A 19,948-nucleotide genomic window follows, 5' to 3' on the forward strand; every position below is an offset into this window, starting at 1 on the left:
CTTGTGGGGACCTCCTGGTTCTCCCAGCAGATCTGTCTTCTTTTCTGGCCCTGTTGCTTCTCCTTTGTTACATCCAAGTCAGCCCCTGGATAAATGTGAAGTGAAATAAGATCCCCTACGTAGAATTTCCCAGACACTGAGTCTCATTTTCGTCATCTGGAGACTGCTGGGCTGTCCATCCAAACAGTCCATTTCCTTGCCAGTTTACACTAGACATGCTCTCCTGGCATGAAGCTAAGGTTGCCCGGTGGCTGGGTACCTCCCCATCAGCTTTTTACAAGCTGGGTTGTGAGCTCTTACACAGTTTAATGGAAGGGGCCTGAAAATGGTGACCTTGATGTTTATGGGGTGCTAACTGATGGTAACACAACCTGTCAGCATTTGGGTTCTCAGAGCCGGAGACCCAGTGACTCCTGATGGGAGCAGTAATCGGAGATGCTACTTTGTCATTTAGCCTCGAGTTATAGGTTCTGTTGTTATTTTTCTTATATGCCTCACCTTCTTCTTTTTCTCTTTTTTTTTTTGTCCTTGAAATAAAAGGAACTGCTTTAGTTTTCCTTTTTGATTTTGCTTTGAAATTAAAGCAGATATAACTTCCCAGAGTGGTTGCAGGAAATGAGATAAGATGATGCTGAAGAATGGACTTTGACAGATCATCTGCCCCTTACATAACGTACACAGTACTCTGTGAAATTTGGGTCACAGTGTCTCTTCAGCCCCAGTTCCCTTGCTTGTCATATGGGGATGACACTAACTACCAAAGAGGATTGTTGTAGGAATTACTCTCACTTGATTTATTTCTTGAGTGCCCACTATGTGCAAGTCCTACAGAGGGCGCGGGGATCCAGTAGTGATCGTGACAGGCAAGGTTCTTTCCTGACCTCAAGGAATTTACATTCTAGCACAGCAGACAGACACAATGGAAATCAGCTATACAAGTTAACTTCTACAAAGTGCCTGGCACACAGTTCAGGGTATATTAAGTTGTGCACATAGATATTCTTGTGTGAGAGAAAAATGAGGTGTAATGGTGCTTGTACTGGACATCAGAACATCAGACCTATGTAACATAGCCGATACCAGTGACCATTTGGTAAATGCCCATTGACCTTCATGTGATAAACATCAGAGCTTACTGGCTCAATGCTGGAGGGGTTGAGGCCCAAAGGAATCTTTTGAAGAATTAAATCCTATGGAGGATATAATTGGGTAGGGTAGACTTAGGCTCAGATTCTGACTTCCCAGTTTCCTTGGGTCCTTGGGGGTCCTTGGAGAATTAATTACTCAATCTCACTGAGTCATACTTCCTCATGCCCAAAGAGAAGAGAGTAATAATGGAAGAAAATGATGCACATGAATGGCCCCATGGAAATTATTCTATGTACATGACCGATCAATGAGGACTTGAGATATCTTGTATCAGCAGAACTGCTGCTTACCTACCATAGAGGTGTCTTCCTGAAGAGCAAAATATTAGCTCTTATAGTAAGCAGCCTCAGAATTTAGGTATGCTTTCTCTAGGCACCTTGTCTGGCACCATCAGCCAAAGCCATCAAAACCCTGTTGGAAGCCATTTGTATTTGTAGCCTCAGCTTCCTCCTGAAATCAGGCAAAAATCCCCAGCTGTCTTAAAATTCTAATTCTGAGCCAGTGAAGTTATTGACTGAATCATACAGGACCCTGGAGATAAACCAGGTCAGTCCTAAGAACAAGTGAGCTCTCCTCTGAAGGAAAACCATGCCCACTGGCCTTCCTTTCTGCATATCTGCCCTGCTCACTGGTGTATACACCTGTGTTCTCTCCAGATCAGGAGCCCACCTAATGGCAGGCTCCAGCTTTTTCTCATCTAGGTTCCCTGGCAGCAGGCACCAGGCATGGCACCGCATGAGATCTCGACAAATATTTGTTGAAAGAACAGATGAATAATAAAAAAAAAACTTTCATGAAGGGAGCATTATGTCAGTTGGCCTCAACTGTGTCTCAGGGCCATATTGTACAAAATTCATTTGGTGAGATATATTCACACAAGGTTCAGTCTCCTTTGTGCCCATCCTTCTTAGAAACTCATCTGCAATCTCTGAGAACTCTGTAATTTTAAAGGGCCTCAGTCCTTACACTGTCATGCATACTTTCCTTCTTGCTGCTGCCCCCATCACACCCATTCCCCTTCCATGATGTGGAAGCAAATAGGCATGTGAGAAAGAAGTGTAAAGGGTAGAGAAAGATGTAAGGTTTGGCTCTTGGTTAATTGTACCCCCAAAGTATATACATAAGGGAAAATACTGCCCCAGGCTCCTCTCATTAAATGTTAATCCCCATATGAGCCTGGATGAAGCCTGGGGCCTAGCACAGCTACTTTTTAATTTGTCTGGACTTACTTTACAATCCTGTTCATTAAAATAGCTGGTAGGGGAAGCTGTGGTGTTCCCCTAAAGGGACAGGCTTACATATATTTTTCTCATAAAATTTCTCTGGCTTGGAAAGATGCTCAAAACAGCCACAAGTAGGGAATGGAGGAGTCCTCACCTAAGGATCTGTAGTTTTCCAGCTGAGCAAGGAATAGAGGCAGGTGAAACAGAAGCTGGGTCCCATGTGACTTCCTGGCAAGTCCTCTAATAAGTCTCTATTTAGCAGTAAAAGGGATAATAGGGAAAATTGTTCTATTTTGCTTAGGACCTGAAGTTCTTAACATGCCCTTAAGAAATTTCAAAAGAGGGTTAAATCATTTTCAATTGATTCCTGCTAGGATTTTCTGTTTTGTCACTAGCTCATCAGAGTTAGTGCACAGCGTGGGGAATTTCTCTGAAATCCTGGTACACGTTAAGTCCAAGACACACTAGATACCACTTGAAGCAGAAATAGGGAGAACATGTAGGACCTTTGTTGGTGGCACACAAATAATATCCCATTAAATCCTCAGAATAGCCCTGCAATGATATTTTCATTCCTGCATCATAGTTGAGCAAACAGCGTGAAGAGATGAAGCGATTGCTCAAAGCTACTTAACTAGAATGAAAGGTGACTGTGATTAACACAGCTCTTTGGTCTGTGACTTGTGTGACCAGGTTAAAGCAAAAGCTCAGCCGTTATCTGACGTAATTCCATGACTACTGGTTACATATTAGATCATTACCCCAACTAGAGTACAGGATCTCTGAGACCAGCCTAAGTCTCCTTCCTCACTCTGACCCAATGTTTACCATTAAGTACTTTTCCTTTTGTTTGTGTGTCTGTTTATCTGTCAGTTCATCCTCCACCTGTTTATCTATCCACCCATCTGTTCAAGCCACCCAACTATCTAATCGTGTAACTAGCTACCCAATCACCAGGCCATTTAACAGCCCATCTGTCTATCTGCCTGTCCATTTGTCCATCCAACCATCCATCCATCCATCCATCCATCACCCATCCATCCATCCCTCCATCCCTCTATCCCTCTATCACCCATCCCTCCCCCCCCACCTGCCCTCCATCCATCACCCACCGATCTATCCCCCATCCATCCAGCTATGGAACTCAGACAAGTTACTTCATCCTTCTGTTCCTCAGCTTTCTCATCTGCAAAACAGGGTTTATACACTAACATCTCAGGTTCATCTATGAAGTTTAAATGAACACCATGTAACATGCCTAGTATCATGCATATCTTTTATAGACTAAATGCTGTATGGCAACTGTATCATGTTTATGTGCTGGAAAGATCCAGGAAAAGGGAGGGGTTGATACTGGGGAGAGCAAGGGGATGATGTGAGTATATATGGTGCCCCTCAGTAGCTGGAGAGGACCAGATCTAGAGCATAATCTGAGGGACAGCACTTTGTGGGCATCTGGTCTTCTGGGGAGGTATATGTAGACTGAGACATGTTTAAGAGATAGGCCAAGATAATGAAAGCACTTCACCAATGGCTTCAATGTTCTTCATGCAGTAGAAATCTCTATAAATGAATAGAGGTGGACATTTAAAGAGCCCTTTGGTGATTGAGAGCAAGAATTCACAAAGTACAAGAAGATCTGCAGTTGGAAGGGTCTAGGAAAGTCTAAAGATCATGAACATGAGGTCATCTGGTGTCCAGTGCTCAGAAGTGGGCTGTAAGCTGAGAAGTAGTGAGTGGCTGGGATGGTCATGGGTTTTGCAAGGTGGATGTGGAGAGAGGCAGAGAGATAAGAGAGCTACAAGTGACCAAGGAGAACATCTGGAGGTGAAGGACAATGTGTAGGGGAAAATGATAGAGACGGAGGGAGCTGACATTGAGCAGGAAGTGGTCTGTTTCTGGCCACAGGATCTCCCTCAGGTGAGTTTAGGAGAAAAACTTAGAGGAGTTTTTGTGATGAGAGCATGAGAAGACACGTCAGAGATGCTTTAGTCATTCTGTAGAGAGGAAAATGAGGGCTGGGAGAGAGAACGTGCCTTGTCCTTTGCCTCACAGGGACACGTATGTCAGTATTTGAGCAAAAACTTGATGGCTGCCTTAGGAAACAGCCATGAAGGGGCCAGCTAGACAAATGGCTGAAGGGGGGTGCTTCCTACACTCTGTGGCCCCCCTTGTGCCTCTGTACAAGCTGTTCCATGGTCTGGGTTCCCCTTTTACCTCGGTCTGCCCATGTAGAACCATACATTGGCTTTGAGTTCTGGCTCTTCTTCTTTGAAGCCTCATTTTAGGGTCCTAGCTGGAAAGAGTTTCACCCCCTGCCTTTTCAAAGCACTTGATGTGAACCTTTATCAGGGTAATTAGTCTACTCTGTTGCCTCCACAGGCCTGCCATCACTGACCTGATCTCTACATTCCCTGGTGAGTCTTCTACAGGAAATGTATCTTCTGACTACATCCATGTAACTATTCAAGGTTCTATCATTTTGCAAAGAACAGAGGCTTGTATTCACACAAGTTGGTGTAAGAGCTTGCTATGCTACTTCCCAGCTATATAGCATGCCTCTGGGCCTTAGCTTTGTCATTTATAGAGTGGCAATACTGAGTCCTATCTGCCAGAACCCTAAACTTGGTTTGAAAATATATTGATCACCTACCATGTGCCAACTACTCCTAGAGGCTAGGGATTCAGAAATTATACTAAATTATCCTATCCGCAAGGAACTCAAGTCTACCCACACGTGTAAAGGAGCACCCAGCTGTCACCATGCCCAATACACAGCAGGGTACCTTTCTCTCCCATAGATAGATATCCCCATATTTTGAACAACTTGGTTTCAGTATAGCACCCCCTTCCCTCCTTCTCTTACTAAATTGGGCAGATGGCTTTTTAGTCTCAGTGTAGGTTTCAGGAAGGAGCCAGAAGGAGAGGAAAGTACAGAAAAGGAGCCTTCAACTTCCTTACGGTAATTGGTCTCCTTTTGACACTGAGGCCAAATCCAAGCCACTCTCCAGTGCATTTCAACTTCCATCCCTATCACCAGAGGGTCAGCGCTGCCCCCAGCCTGGCTCTGTCCCACAGAACCAGTTGGCAGAAAGCTAATGAGCCTTAGAAACCACATGGCCTTTCACCCTACTCAAGGAGTGAGGAGTGCTTTCAAACCAAGCAGAAAAGTGGATTCCAGGATGTTGGTGCATAGCAGTCTCCACACCTATTCCCCCAGGACCAGAATTTCGAACTTTATGAAGCACCTATCACAGGAAGTAATAAGCCACTGCTATTCACCTTAATTGGAGGGTAGGTATCTGGCTTTCTGATTAGAGGAGTTCAAATCTAGCTTGGAGGAGGCCTCCCCTCTTCACCCTCTCTCTACTGCCACAAATATTCCAAGCAAAGCCTCTGCAGACTACTAGTCTTTCCTGGAAAGTGCCACATTCTATTGCATCTTTATACCATGCTTTAATCTTTGACTTCTACAATGGGCTGCTGCTAGGTGCTTGTCTCTCCCTTCTATCTCTGCCAACTCAAATGCAACCTCCATCGCCCATCTTAAATCCTGCTTCCTCCAAGAAGCCACCCTGATCACCCTGAGAGAAGTCACTCTATTCCTTGAACCATGTAGTACTGCCAGATACATCATGGTCAAGATCCTTTTTACATGGTTCTTGGCAGTGGCATCCAGTGAAGTGAAACCTTATATGAACTTTATACCTGATTCATCAGCAGTATCAGCATAAACCTCAGAAATGGCCAATGGCAGAATTATGCAGGGGATAAACGGGCTCTGAACCCAGAGAAGGCTGGATTTGAATCCTTGTTTTCTCAGAGGGTCTCTGGGCAAATCCCTCAAGCTCTCTCAACCCTGGATCCCTGGGACCAGCATCATCAGTTTCAGAGACCTATGTATTTGAATAAATCACGAAGTCTATACATGAAGGAGCTCTTTAAAATGTAAATAAAATTTCCATTCAAAGAATTGTTATTATTTTAAAATTACAAGTTATATACTAGCAGTTTGATTCGGGAAGACAACCAGAGATTGTGTACAAGTCATCAGCTTGGGCATCCAAACAGAAACCTGATTCTGAAGCCCAATTTCAGGAGGGCTTATATTTACATACTGAAGAGCTCCAATTCTGATAGAAAATGTTCTAGGGCTGTCAGGGGAAATTCTACTAAATTACAAAGCTGCCAGCTCCTGGTTTATCAACCTTTAACTCTGGCACTATTTAGTACTATGGCTGTCTGGGCCCAATTTCCCAGTCTTTGATTAAATGTTAGGAACTGACCATCTCATTGTGTCTAAACCTGCACGCTACTTCCCGGACTGGTGGGTCCTTCTCTGCCTCCTTCCAACTCCCTTTCTTCTTTCTTTGCCTCACTGTCAATCTCTCAGATATTTATTATTCTGAACTTTGATTTCAGGCTATCACTTGCTGCTGGGAAGGGGTACAGGAAATGTCAAGTCTCAATGGATATTATTCCTCGGCTGAAATTCTAACCTCGGGTTTCTCCTTCCGTAACATACCTATACAGAAATAGCCCAGCCTGATCATTTCCTTTTGATGTTTAATTGGATGTCGGTGCTGTGCTTTCTGGGCTGAGAAGCTAATGCTTCTCAGAGAGGGAACAATTCCAGCTACACACATGAGACTTGTAGCAAGGAGAATGCTCCGCGCTGAATCTAATTTTCTCTCCCATCCATGAACATAAGACAATTTCTCTGGCATTAAAGCATCTCACTCAGTCTTTCTGTCATTAATAAGAATTAAATTCTGTTCCCTCAAATTTAAATGTAATTATATTTGCCTCGTAAATAAAATTGAATTACCGTTTTCAAAATTTAGCACTAATGCAAATGCTATGTTTAGAGCTTTAATTTTTTTTTAACTCTGTTACTACTTTCAGCTTACTGTTATTTTTTTTAAAAAACATTGGGCTTATTTTGCTGTCAACTGTGACTTAATTTGATAACAGAGCTTTTCCATTTCCTATCTATCCCGTCATATTTGTTATTAATGAGGCTTTATGACTTGTTTTCCTTTTTGGGAGGGGTGGGGAGAGAAATAAAGAGGAAATGGGCAGCTCAGAGGATCTGAGTTTGAATTCTGAAGGTCCCACCTAAGAGAAGGTGAACCCAGTCCAGGTTAGGCTGAGAGAGCTAAAGAAAGAGCCCTGACATGAAGTCTGACAGGGAAATCTTCAATGTGCATCGGAAATTTTTTTAATCCAAAATTTTCAGCAAGGCATTCAGTGAACACCATGGTTTGGACCCTGCCTACCTTTCTGGCCTTATTTCTTCTACCCACCGTGTGGCTGCTACTCTCTAGTCAGAGGCAGGATGTTCCAGAAGCTGCTCCTGCACACCTGTGTACTTCATGCATGCTGTTCCCTCTGCCTGGACCCCCTCTACCTCCAGACCCCTCTAATGGTCCAGCTTCCTAGTCTCCTCTCTGGGGGGGTGTCAGCTTCCACTCTCACCTGTCTTCTGGTTGAGCTCACTGCTCTTGCCCTTGGGCTCCCAAACCTCATGTACACACATAGGGCAGAGCTCTTGTCATGCCTCCTAACTAGGTATTGCTTCCTGAGTGGGCTGAGGCTCTCTGATCTTTGGTACCCAGAACACTGCCCAGCATGCAGGGAGCCCAGAAAGGGTCACAAGTGAATGCCTGTGCTTGTCAGGGGCACAGGTGCAGATCTGGAGCTGTTCTGGGATGCTCTCTCTGTGAGGCTGTGCTCCTCTCTGGAATCCAGCTCAGAAAGCTCATTATCTGGCAGGAAGCTGATGCTAATGCTGTTTGGCCCTTGTGCTGTTGTTTGGGGATAAATATGTCAGCACATTAATAACTTCATCTAGACTCAATGACCAGTGATGGGTGGGGGAAGGAGGTGGGAGGGAGTCAGAAACCACAAGGAAGCTGAGCCTCTGAGAGAAAAAGCAAGTTGTTCAAGGTTACCTAGACTCAAATCCAGGTCTAGCTCCAAACCTTCACTGTATAAACTGTTCTCAGACTTAAATTTGCAAGAGTCCAAGGACTGTTTGGCTAATCTAGATTTAAGCATGCATTTTAAAAATAGACACTTGATTTATTGAGTACTTACTGAATGCCAGCACTATGCTATGCATTTTATACACACGTATTGAAGCTAATTTGAAAAACAACCATCCAAAGCAGGTGTCATTAGCCATATTCTTTGGATAAGCTCAGTCCTAAAAATCTAGCTTGGTCCCACTCCAAATCCTATGCAATTCTTTCTGACTGCACATGCTCCCTCCAAACCCGTGCCACTGAATCTCTAAAAGATCTCCACCTGTTATCTCATGAAACTCAATTGCAATGAAATGATAAGAGTCATAAACCACCAGCATGGGCATTTTATAGGCAGAATCTCTGCCATGTCCTGCTTCTATGAGCCAGCAACCCAAAGGAATAAAATGTCGTGAGAGGGCCCTCAAACATAACAGGCATTTATGGAAGACAAGATTGGAGAGAGCTCACAGAGCAGTGGAAATGAGGAATGAATTTATGAGGCTGAGGACCGAGGCTGCTGGGCTGGGGTGGAGGGGAAGGAAGACCTGAAGGAGAGCCAACAGAGATGCACAAGGTGGATCCAAGTGACCACATTTGAAGTGGTATCCCGGAGAGTGTCACAGAGCCTGAAATTGTCATTAGGCTCTGAAAGAGAAGGTAAACTTTTCTCATCGTGAGGAGGGGCTAAGTTCCTTCCTTTTTCTAAGGCAACTCAAAGCCAAGAGGATGAAAAGCCAACTAAAGCACTCGGGGTTGGTGGGGAGAGTCATTTTGCTCAGCAGCGCTGTCGAGTGCACCCACTTTCTGCAAAAGCTGATGAGGCATCCAGCCCACCATGGCCTCTCCCCGGGGGGAAGTTGGCTTGCAGGAGGTGAAATGACACCAACTTTTGTCCAGGAGGGGTTCCGGTTGGCTGGCATGGCACACAAAACTAACATGAACTAGGTCTGGAAAGTGACAAGGAGCCCAGGGATTTGGTTTTAGCTCTGCAAGGTGTGCATGCATGTGTGTATGTGCGTGCATGTGTGTGTGTGTGTGTGTGTGTGTGTGCACATGGGTCTATACAGGAGTACGGGGGTGTACTGGGGTGGGGAGGAGGGTCTTTAGAGGACAGATCAGACTGGTAGTGTGCTGGGATCTTTCTGGGCAGAGTCTTTAGCTTCTTCTTTGATGTGTCACTGGGTAAGTCATTCATTGAATAATCGCTGAGAACCTAACTCATGTCAGGCCTTGTGCTAGGGATACTCATAGACCCTGACCTCATGGAGTTCACAGAGAAGCACGATTACAGTATATTGCTCAGTATACCACAGAGCTTGGGAGAGGCCCTGGAGCCATATCTGGTTTGAACTGGACTCTACCACTTACTGATGGGGGGATGCTGACAAGGACTTTACTTTTCTGAGCTTCAGTTTCCTTCTCTAGAAAAGGGAACTGGTAATACTTTCTTTACAGAGTTGATGTGAACCTTAACTAAGATAATGGTTGTAATGCACTCAGTTTAGTAGCTGGTACATGGTGGGCACAAAGAAATGGGTGGCTCTAAGTAATGCTCCACCCTTATAAGGAAGGGATGGAAAGGGGGCTGGAGGCAAGAGCTGAGGACCTGGAAACAGAGCTCCTAGATTTATTTTTGTTTTTTAAAGATTTTATTTGTCCATGAGAGACACAGAGAGAGAAGCAGAGACATAGGCAGAGAGAGAAGCAGGCTCCCTGTGGGGAGCTGGATGGAGGACTCAATCCCAGGACCCCGGGATCACGACCTGGGCCAAAGGCAGATGCTCAACCACTGAGCCACCCAGGCATCCCAAGCTCCTAGATTCAATTCACACTCTCCCACTGCTTAGCTGAGTTACTTTGGACAAGTCATTTCCTTCTCCAGCTCTTCACCATCTGTAAAACCACAGCACTAACAATCATCACCACTATCATCACTATGATCATCCCCCCAAGACTGGAAAAACGAAGTCCCACAAGGTCCTGAGCTGAGGACACGGGTATGCTGGGGTTGGGGCATATAGCCTGTGCTCTTCTGGGCCTTGGGCATTTGTCCCAATAGTTCTCTTACAATGCTTCTCAGGAAGGACTATCGCATGAAGGAGGCTAGATTTCAGGAGGAAATTCTGAGATGAGATTGGAAGCCGAGCTGCTGGGTACTCAGGGGCCTGAGTAAATAGGTATATAAAATCTGACTTCACTGTTTCCACAAATGTAACCAAAGTGCTGGGGAACTCCTTAGCTCACATTTCATTATAAGCCAGTTGTTGAGGGCAAGGCATGTTGATTTCAGCTACTTTCATTAAATCCTGTTCCCTGGGCCAAACAGTGAGATGTCTCTTCATCTCGGAAGAGATGGCCCTCCTTCCTCTGAGGGTCAAGTGATGATTTCTGCCGACCCCACAACCCACAGTCAGTGCCAATGGTGTGAGGAGCACTTGGGGATGCGCTGCTGGCCTGGGCAGTGTGTGTGCCAGCCCTGCCATGTCAGGAGCAAAACACACAAATCATAAGATGAGAGCTGCCTCTTACTGGGTGTCTAAGTTGTGCCAGGCACTGTGTCAACCACTTTACCTACATTTTCTCACTGAGTCCTTACAACAATCTCACAGGTAATTTTACCTTGAAGGAAATTGAGGTGACAGGAGGTTGAGCAACTTGCAGAAGCCATTCTACTTGCAGGAAGCAGATATTCTGTGATAAAGCCCAGTGCCTGTCCCACTACCTTGTAGCTCACCCCCTGAACAGAGAGACTGTCTCTATGTTCCAGCTTCAGTGGCATCCAGTGGATCCAGTGGGATCCAGTGGCATCCATAAGGCATCTCTTGCTTAGCTTCGTGGCAAAATTGTTTTCAAACAGCTTCCGCTCGGTGAAAATGCCCTTGGAAGGGAGGCAGGAGAAAGATGCTTGCTCACTCCACCCAGGCACTATTTTATGTGCGAACATGTATCCTATAATTTAATGATCACATGACCTTTGAGGAAGATGCTATTATCTCTAGGTTCCAGATCAGGAAACTAAAGTGGAGAAAAGCCAGGACCCAGCCAAGGTCATACACTTAGCACATGGAGGTACTGGGACTGAGCCCAGGCAGGTACTGCCGATATGGGGGGGCGGGCAGGGAGGGGGTGGAGAGAGAGAAAATCACCTTCCAAGTGCTTTCGCTAGCCTTCCGACAGGCTTCTGGAGGGGAAGTGACAGCTGAGGAGAAAGCGGCCTGTGGAGAGGCAACACAGAGAGCTGGGAAGCAGGCAAGGCCTGGGGCTCCAGGCGGAACTTCGGCTGCCGCCTCCTCAGGTACCAGTGTGCCTTAGCTGAGTCTGGTGACCCCCTGAACCCCCAGGGGAGGATTCAGATGATGTCATACCTGGTCACCCCACCCACGGGACCATCGTGTGCATGCACCTGTGTGAAATATCTCTGTAAGCTGTGAAGCACTCGACAAACACAAATTGCTATTACCGTTGCCAGGGGAGGCAGTCATCTTGAAGCCACCTTTGAAATCCCTGGCCTGGTGGCAGTCATGACACTGTGAGTCAGCTGTAGGCTGGAGATTTAAAAACTATAATCCACATTCCTGAGAGGCCATATTTCATCTTGACCCTATGAAATGTCTTCATTAACATCAAGGGCTCTCATCAGGGGCTGTTTTAATCATAATCATAACAACCGCTAACATTTACTGAGCCCGTATCGTGATCTGAGTAGCATGCTAAGTGCTTCTTTAATATCATTTTAAATAATTCACCACATAATAATTTTCCAAATAATAACCCCAGAAGGTAGGTACCGTTATCACCTCCATTTCACAGCTTAGGGACCTGAAGGAATTTGCCCAAAGTTGTAACTAGTATGTAGCAGGGCCAATGTTTGAACCAAGGTCTGTTTGGCTCCGGGACGCTTCTCATCACTTGGAGCTCCCTGTCGTTGCACATGAGGCCACACAAATTTGACACCAGTTATGGGAAGTGGTGTATGCAGAGTTGAGGAAGACAAGCTCTCTTCCTCAACTCTGTTGAGGTCTATTCAACGTCCCTTCCAATGGGTCTGCTGCCTCCTTTTGCAGGACCAACTAAAGAATACTTAGTGATCTCACCCAAAGTTATACCTGCCTCCGTGAAATGCTGTACAGTTTCATCGGGGATTAACAATGCATGGACAGTTATATGCCGATCATAAATTAGCTTTGTGGCCACATAACAAACAATACAACCCAGTGTAGCTTCGAGAGGACCATTTATTATATTGCTATAAACAGAGCTATATAAAAAGAATTATTCCTAAGACCCTGCGCATCTGTGTTTGCAATCATGTCTTAACACAAGCTTTGCAGACAAGGACAAAAGTCCAATTTAGACTGCGAACTGAACATCAGTTCTCCTTTCGATGGGGCAAGGTAGTTCAGAGCACTCCAAAGGTACAAATGCTACACGGATCTCATTTTTGCCCAAAGGCCTCGACCATTTTCCCTGATCACAAGAAGGATCATAACATAACATGCTAAATAATGAGGTAATTTGAGCCGCACTTTGTTTAAATAGTGTGGTGTGGTAAAGAAAGTGATTTAAGTAAAAAAAAAAAAAAAAAAAGCTGGAGATGAGATGTCGCTACTTTTTAGCTGTGTGTCCTGGGGTGGCATTATGTAAACATTTTCACATTTGCCTAAGCTTCTTTATCAATTTATTTCTTTTCATTTGTGTGCTTGCTGTCTCCCTTCCTTTCCTCCCTCAGTGGAACTCAACAAAGGAGACTTTCTTATCTCTTTGGATCTCTGATTAGAAGAGTGTCTAGTACATAGCAGGTGTTCAGAAGTATTCATCGATTGAAGTATTATGTACATCTGTAAAACAGAGGTGATACCTTTCTCACAGAGTCTTCATGTGGATTTAAACAGTGGACACTGTTGAAATGAGATCTGAGAAGTGAACACACCGACCATATACCAGTACTGTGCTAGGTGATTTACACCTGTTCTCATTTAGCCCTCGCCTGGGGAGGGTCTACAGATCATCAAGTGCTTATGAACAGAAGGGTGTCAATGTGCTTATACTCTGAATGTTATATGTGTAAGCCTTCTATATATGCACTGAACATGACAATGAAGAACACTTTCAATTATGTGTTCTTTCATGTATTCATTATCCATTCATCAATATTTATGCAGCCGCCATGGGCCAGGCCTGTGCTGAGTCCTGGGCATGCAGAGTGAAGAGACACTGTCCTCGTGGAGCTCACTGCCCAAAAGAGAATCTGGCCAGAATGGCAAGTGGGGATCAGGTCACAGAGAACCCTAAATACTACGCTGCGTTCAGGCTTCATCCTGATGAATGGGTGAAACCAGAGGGTTTGATAGCTGGGACCTGAGTCCTTTTTTTGTTTGTTTGGTTTTTTTAAGAGGCAGGGGAGAGGGGAGAGAGAGAGGGAGAGAGAGAGAATCCCAAGCAGCCCAAGCAGGCTCTCTGAGCAGGGAAGTCTGACATGGGGTTCCATCTCATGACCCTAAGATCACGACCTGAGCTGAAATCAACAGTCAGACACTTAACTGACTCAGCCACCCAGGTGCCCCTGGATGTGAGTCTTTTAAGCCTCATCCCTGTAGGTCTCACCTAGGTACACTGTTCCCTATGGCCTTGCCTCTAAGAATGACTACTGTAAACATGAGAGATGAGATTTCAATCTCATTCTAATCTACATGGTTACAGGACAATATTTTGACTTTGAAGGTGGTTACATGGAAGGAATGATGTGAAGATTGATTTCTGAATCTTTTGCCAATCTAAAAGTATAGGTGCTCAATGATGGAGTTCAGGGGAAGAAGCAAAGCACTCAGAGATCTGAGTAATCCCATCACTGCATGACTGAGAACAGGGTCAGATCACTGACTGGAATGAACGGCAAACATGTTAGAGTGGAAAGCTCTTTCTTCCAGCTACATCATGCCTTCCTCCTCACACTTACCAATAGAACAGTCGTGTCCTGTCCAGTTTGGGTCACAGCTGCAGAGGCCAGTGTCTGGGAGGAAGGTTCCATGGCCCGAACACTGGTCCAAGCACGTGGCCCTGGGCGTCTCACAGTTGGTGCCTCCCCATCCCACGGAGCAGTGGCACTCGCCTCTCACGCAGACACCGCGGCCTGAACAGGTGGGGTCCATGCAGTCCACTGTGATGCAGAGCAGAGAGGTAAGCATCTGACCGGCAAAGGAGAGGCTTCTGTAAGTGAACTACACACTCTGTATGGAGGGACTTCACGCTGGTAAGAGGACACAGGTTTCCTGTGGAGAGGCCGCTTGACATAGTAAAGAGAAAGAATCAACAAATGGTCGCTCCGGGTTCCTGGCTCTATAGGTAGTTGACTGTTGACCTATCGGAGGTTCAGTTCCCTTACCTGTAAAATGTGGAAACATATTCCTACTTCTTGCTTTGATGGGGTGATGGAATAAGAAATACATATCAAGGGGCACCTGGCTAGCTCAGTCGGTAGAGCATGTGACTCTTGATCTCAATGTTGTGAGCTCAAGCCCCATGCTGGGTGTGGAGCCCACTTAAAAAAAAAAAAAATATATATATATATATCAAGTGTTAGAGTTACTCAGTGGCTGCTACATCTGTAATAACTGCACCAGTTAGCAGACAAGACTTCATCTTTTTCCCTCTGTGCATCCCACTCCTGGAACAGTGCTCAGTGCATAGGAGGTACTCCAGAAATCTTTGTTGAATAAACTATTATTGTTTACCACTTCATAATACAGTCTGATCTTGAATGTGGGACTAAAGGGGATTCCTTAATTTAAAAGAGAATTTATTTTGCATTTAAGTTTGCGTTAAATTAGATTTTATCACCTTCTCAAACTTCTTGTGATTGACACAAAGGTTCAAACCTCACTTCTCAGAGGGCAGACATTTCTTTTTTTTTTTTAATAAATTAATTTTTATTGGTGTTCAATTTACCAACATACAGAAAAACACCCAGCGCTCATCCCGTCAAGTGCCCGCCTCAGTGCCCATCACCCATTCCCCCCCACCCCCGCCCTCCTCCCCTTCCACCACCCCTAGTTCGTTTCCCAGAGTTAGGAGTCTTTATGTTCTGTCTCCCTTCCTGATATTTCCCACACATTTCTTCTCCCTTCCCTTATATTGAGGGCAGACATTTCAATGACTGTTCAAAATTATACGCAGTGGCTTTGCACAGCTTCTCCTCATGTAGGGGGTGAACTAGATAGCTGTAGCAAACAGCCAAGCAACCCCAGCAGGGCTTCTGGAGCCTAAGGTCAAAGTGGTGTCAAGAGACTAACCCAGAGATAGAGAAAGGAGAGTAAGATTGTGGGTTACCTGCTCTGTGCTTGCACTGTAAGAAGTGCTTTACGTATATCATCAGATTCAGTTTCTTCCATCACCCAGTATAGTACAGATGAGGAAATTAAGGCTCAGAGAGGTAAATAATTTATGCCAGATCATACAGTCAGCCCTGCCAGAGAGGAATCTGAAGGCAGGTCTGTCTGATTTCAAAGCCAACACTTGTTTTACCAGGGCTGATTTTCTTAAATCAAAGCGTTGTTTACAGGGCTGCACAAAATTAACAAGAGACCTCTAATCTTCATAAAGCACTGCACAGAGAAAGCAGAAGGAGAGCACTGAGGGCCAACTTATAACCTGGCTCCAGTTCACACGGAAAGTGCAAAAGGCAGCAGAAGGAAGACAAGAGTTGGCAAAGGCCGGTCCAACTCTACCCAAAAGTTGTGAGATCTTTTATTTCAGGAAGGCAGAGGATTCCTGTTCCTCTTGCAATAGGGGAAAATGGTGTCCTGGTAGGGCTGTAACATGCAGCAGTTGGAAAAAAAGGGTTGAGAGTGCTGCAGAGTGTGGTCACCCTCCTTCCTCAGGAGGAAGCCCTGTTGCTCTACAGGATGGAACTTGGCATCTGATCTCTGAGGTCCTAGGTTCAAGGGCCACGGGCACTAGTTTTGTGACCACCGCCAAGTCCTGTACCTCCTCCCGACTTCCCGGGTCAAAATCATCTACCTTTCAGTTGCTAATGAGGACACTGAGGGCTTGAAAGGACTGTGTGAGCTGTAAACCATTGCAGAGAAGTTACTTTTCTATCCTATCAGGACATTTGGCAGTGTGACTTGGGCAAACTGGTCAGACGTGCTCTTACTTTATTTATAATTCAGACATGCTTTTACTTCATCAAGTAATTAAATTTTATAAGCCCATATATTTGACTTTTGCAGAAAATATGGGGAAATCCAGGCTGGGTGTGTTAAAATCATAGTCACAAAGGGACAGAGACTATACAAATGGCCACATTCTGGGAACAGGACGCCTGTCTGAGGGCCAGCTTATCAAGACAGCTCTTTCACTTTTTGGGTTTTGAAAAGGAGTTCAACTTAATGACCTAAATGAGAAATCTGAAGGTCGGAAGTCAGGAGCGATGATTTGCTAACAACTGAATCATGGGAACAAGGACAGTAACAAGTAGTATTAATGTAGTCCCTCTTCTGGGCCATATTTTGCTATCCAACCATTTATATACATAGTCTCATTTAACTCTAGCAATGATTCTTTGGGGTAGACACCCTTACTGTCCTTATTTCACAGGTGAGAAAATTAAAGCCCAGAGAGGTTAAATAACTTGCCCAAGATCACACAACAGTAAGCGGAGACATTTAAATTTGAATCACTTTTTCCTGGTACACATCTCTTGCTAATTCTTCTGTAATCCTACTGGTTCAAAAATACACACATACATATATACAGATGTAAGTGGTGAAAAAATAGAAATAAAGGCCAAACAAAGCAAGAAAAGAAATGGAACAAAATGGAGAATTAATAAAGCCAAACGAAGGCAAAGAATCTTCTCTCACGGTCTCTGGACACCACTTAACAATGGTTAAAGCATGACCCGTTGAAGTTCCTGGTAATTAAAAATAATAAAAACAATAATAGTGATATATCTTCATGACCGGCCTTATATCTCAGAACCTCAGAAGGATTATTCTGGCCCATTAGGCTACTATGATAATTCCCCAGGTCCAGAGAGCTTTCCAACTTGACAGGAAACGACTCAGCAGTTCCTGTTCTGAGGCCCGTAAAAGTATTTCCCGTGCTGGGAGCGCCTGGGCCCAGGCTTGGGGTGGAAGCTGTCTCTGCGGCGCCCTCGAGGTTGAATCTATAAATCTGCACTGTTAGCGAGCAAGGCGAGGGGGTGCCAAGTCTAGCAAGAGGCCCTTGGCGTCGCAGTCCTGTTCCTCAGACACAATCAGTCTGAGAGGGACCCCAGAACCAGCAAAGTGAATCCCACACCTCTCAGAAGACGGCGGGGCTGGGAAGGAAGACCAGAGGCACTGAGGACGGGAACCCCTCCAGCACCCGAAGCTTCTGAAGGCTCATTTGGCCACGTGGCTATGGATTGTGAGGGAAGACTCAAGGAGGACCCCACCTCAAGGGGGGGCAGCTGGGCTCAACGGGCTGGGGGAGCTTCCTGCAGGGACGACGCTGTCCCTGCTGACCCGATCCGTCCCGCCGTTATCTAGGGCACCGCGACGCCCTGCTAGAGACGTCCTCCTCCGTCACCTTGGATCTGCCCTCGCTTCTGGGGCCTCTGGGATGACGGGAACTGCAGGATGGGATGGAAGTTGTCTTCTTTCTAGCATAGTAAGACCGTTTCACAAATGACATTTCTTTCCCTGGGAGCCGTGGGTCACGTGGGGAGACCCAGCTGCCCTATGGGGGGGGGGGGTTCTATGCTGAAAGGAGTCAGGGAGAAGCTGCCAGGGAAGTGGGCTGAACTCTGCACAGAGACCGTCTAACTTAGTTTCTGCTTAGAAGACAGGCCAAACAGTTACCTTTCTTCCCTCTACAGAGCTGGCCGCTCAAGCCAAGATATCTTTCTTTTTTTTTTTTTTAAGATTTTATTTATTTATTCATGAGACACACACACACACATACACATACACATAGAGAGAGAGAGAGAGAGAGAGAGAGAGGCAGAGACACAGGCAGAGGGAGAAGCAGGCTCCATGCAGGGAGCCTGACGTGGGACTCGATCCCGGGTCTCCAGGATTGCACCCTGGGCCAAAGGCGGCACTATACCGCCGAGCCACCCGGGCTGCCCAAGCCAAGATTTCTTGCAGAAGCTTAGCTCACTGACAAACTGAGGAGGTCTGCATGGCCAAGCTGCAAACACAACTCCTTCCCAAAACTGTTCCCTCCCTCAGTGGCCACACAAGCTCTTGAGATGCTCTTCAGGACCAAAACACAGTGTCACTTTGCTCTGCAAAAGGTAGAAGGTGTTCTCTTCTGTCCCTCTCCAAATTCCCTCCAAGAGTCCTGTTGGCACAGTTCAGGCTTTAAAAAATATGGGACAATAAACTTCAGAAGAAGAAAAGGGAGAGAAAGGGGAAAAAACCCAAGCTTGTTAGCTGATATTTTATAAACATGGTGAAACCCTTCAGAATAGAGCTGAGGGAGGGGGAGAGAGAGGAGTAGGGAAGGCCCTAAGAAGCCCCCTTACAAACACAAGGACTATGCAATGACGCTTCACCAGGGAAACAGAAATAATAAGAGGAATCGGTACCAGATGGCTCTCCTCAGAAAAGAGCAGCAAAAACATTGCTTTTCAAACAGATAACGTAAATCAGCGCGCTAAACAACTCCCCCCCCCCCCCTTTGTAAGTAACCCTGCCTGCTGGGGCGCTGTGCAGAAGGGACAAGGTACCCTTCCCTGCCCACATGACACAGTAGGGTTTGGGGTGGCATGGCCCCACTGTTTCCAGAAGAATCTTCTTTTTGTCTTTGTCTTCTTCTCAGAGTCTTCGCCTCAACTGACTAAAATGAAAGGGAGCACAGATGTGAAGGTCACAAAGCTGAGTTCCTTTCTTCTGGAGACTGGCGCTCCTCTTCTCTCAGCCCAAAGTAATCCCCCTTGCAGTTAATAGGTCTGAATCAGGACCTCCAGGCGCACTTGGGGTTTACTGGCAGCCTGTCTCAGAGAGGCGCTGCTTCTCAGAGGCTAATCCCTTCCTGTTCCCCACTCTTTTAAAGTGGGCCCGTTATATTGCCTCTCCTTTTTCTTTCATTTTTTTAGAGAAATGATACCTTGAGAGGGGCCTAAGTGTTAAATCCCAAACGGGTTAGAAGGCTAGCTCTCCTTGGAGCCTCTTCCATCCACCGCGAAGACTCCCATGCCCTAGATGGTAGGGAGTGGGAGGGAAGCCTATTAGCATTGTCTTCCAGTTTCAACAGCCATATCCACCCGTTTCCAAAGACATTGGATAAAATGAGTGGAGTGAAACAGGAAATGCGCTTCAATTGTCCCCAGAATAATACTAATAATATAAGACCTAACATTTATGGGGCATTTATTATGTGTCAGACACTGAGCTAAGCGCTTTACATGGGTCATTTAATTCAATCCTTATGATGGCCCTCGGAGGAAGGAATTCCCATTTTATTGATGAGGGAAGTGAGGCTATTAGTGGTACAACAAGGACTCAAACCTCCATCTGACCTAGAGAATGCACTCTTAAAAGCCACTCAATATTGCTGTGA

At 45.6% G+C, this 19,948-nt stretch overlaps 1 protein-coding gene across 2 annotated transcripts in view; it reads right to left on the reverse strand.

The window, feature by feature from the left end:
* TENM4 (teneurin transmembrane protein 4) overlaps positions 1 to 19,948 on the reverse strand; it is a 731,611-nt gene that overhangs the window by 128,037 nt on the left and 583,626 nt on the right. For both annotated transcript variants that reach the window (XM_041730444.1, XM_041730443.1), the window contains one exon: positions 14,358 to 14,558. In XM_041730444.1, coding sequence (XP_041586378.1) covers positions 14,358 to 14,558 — 201 coding nt within the window. The remainder of the gene's footprint in view (positions 1 to 14,357; positions 14,559 to 19,948) is intronic.

Source organism: Vulpes lagopus, chromosome 15, assembly GCF_018345385.1.
Source record: "Vulpes lagopus strain Blue_001 chromosome 15, ASM1834538v1, whole genome shotgun sequence".
Lineage (NCBI taxonomy): Eukaryota > Metazoa > Chordata > Mammalia > Carnivora > Canidae > Vulpes > Vulpes lagopus.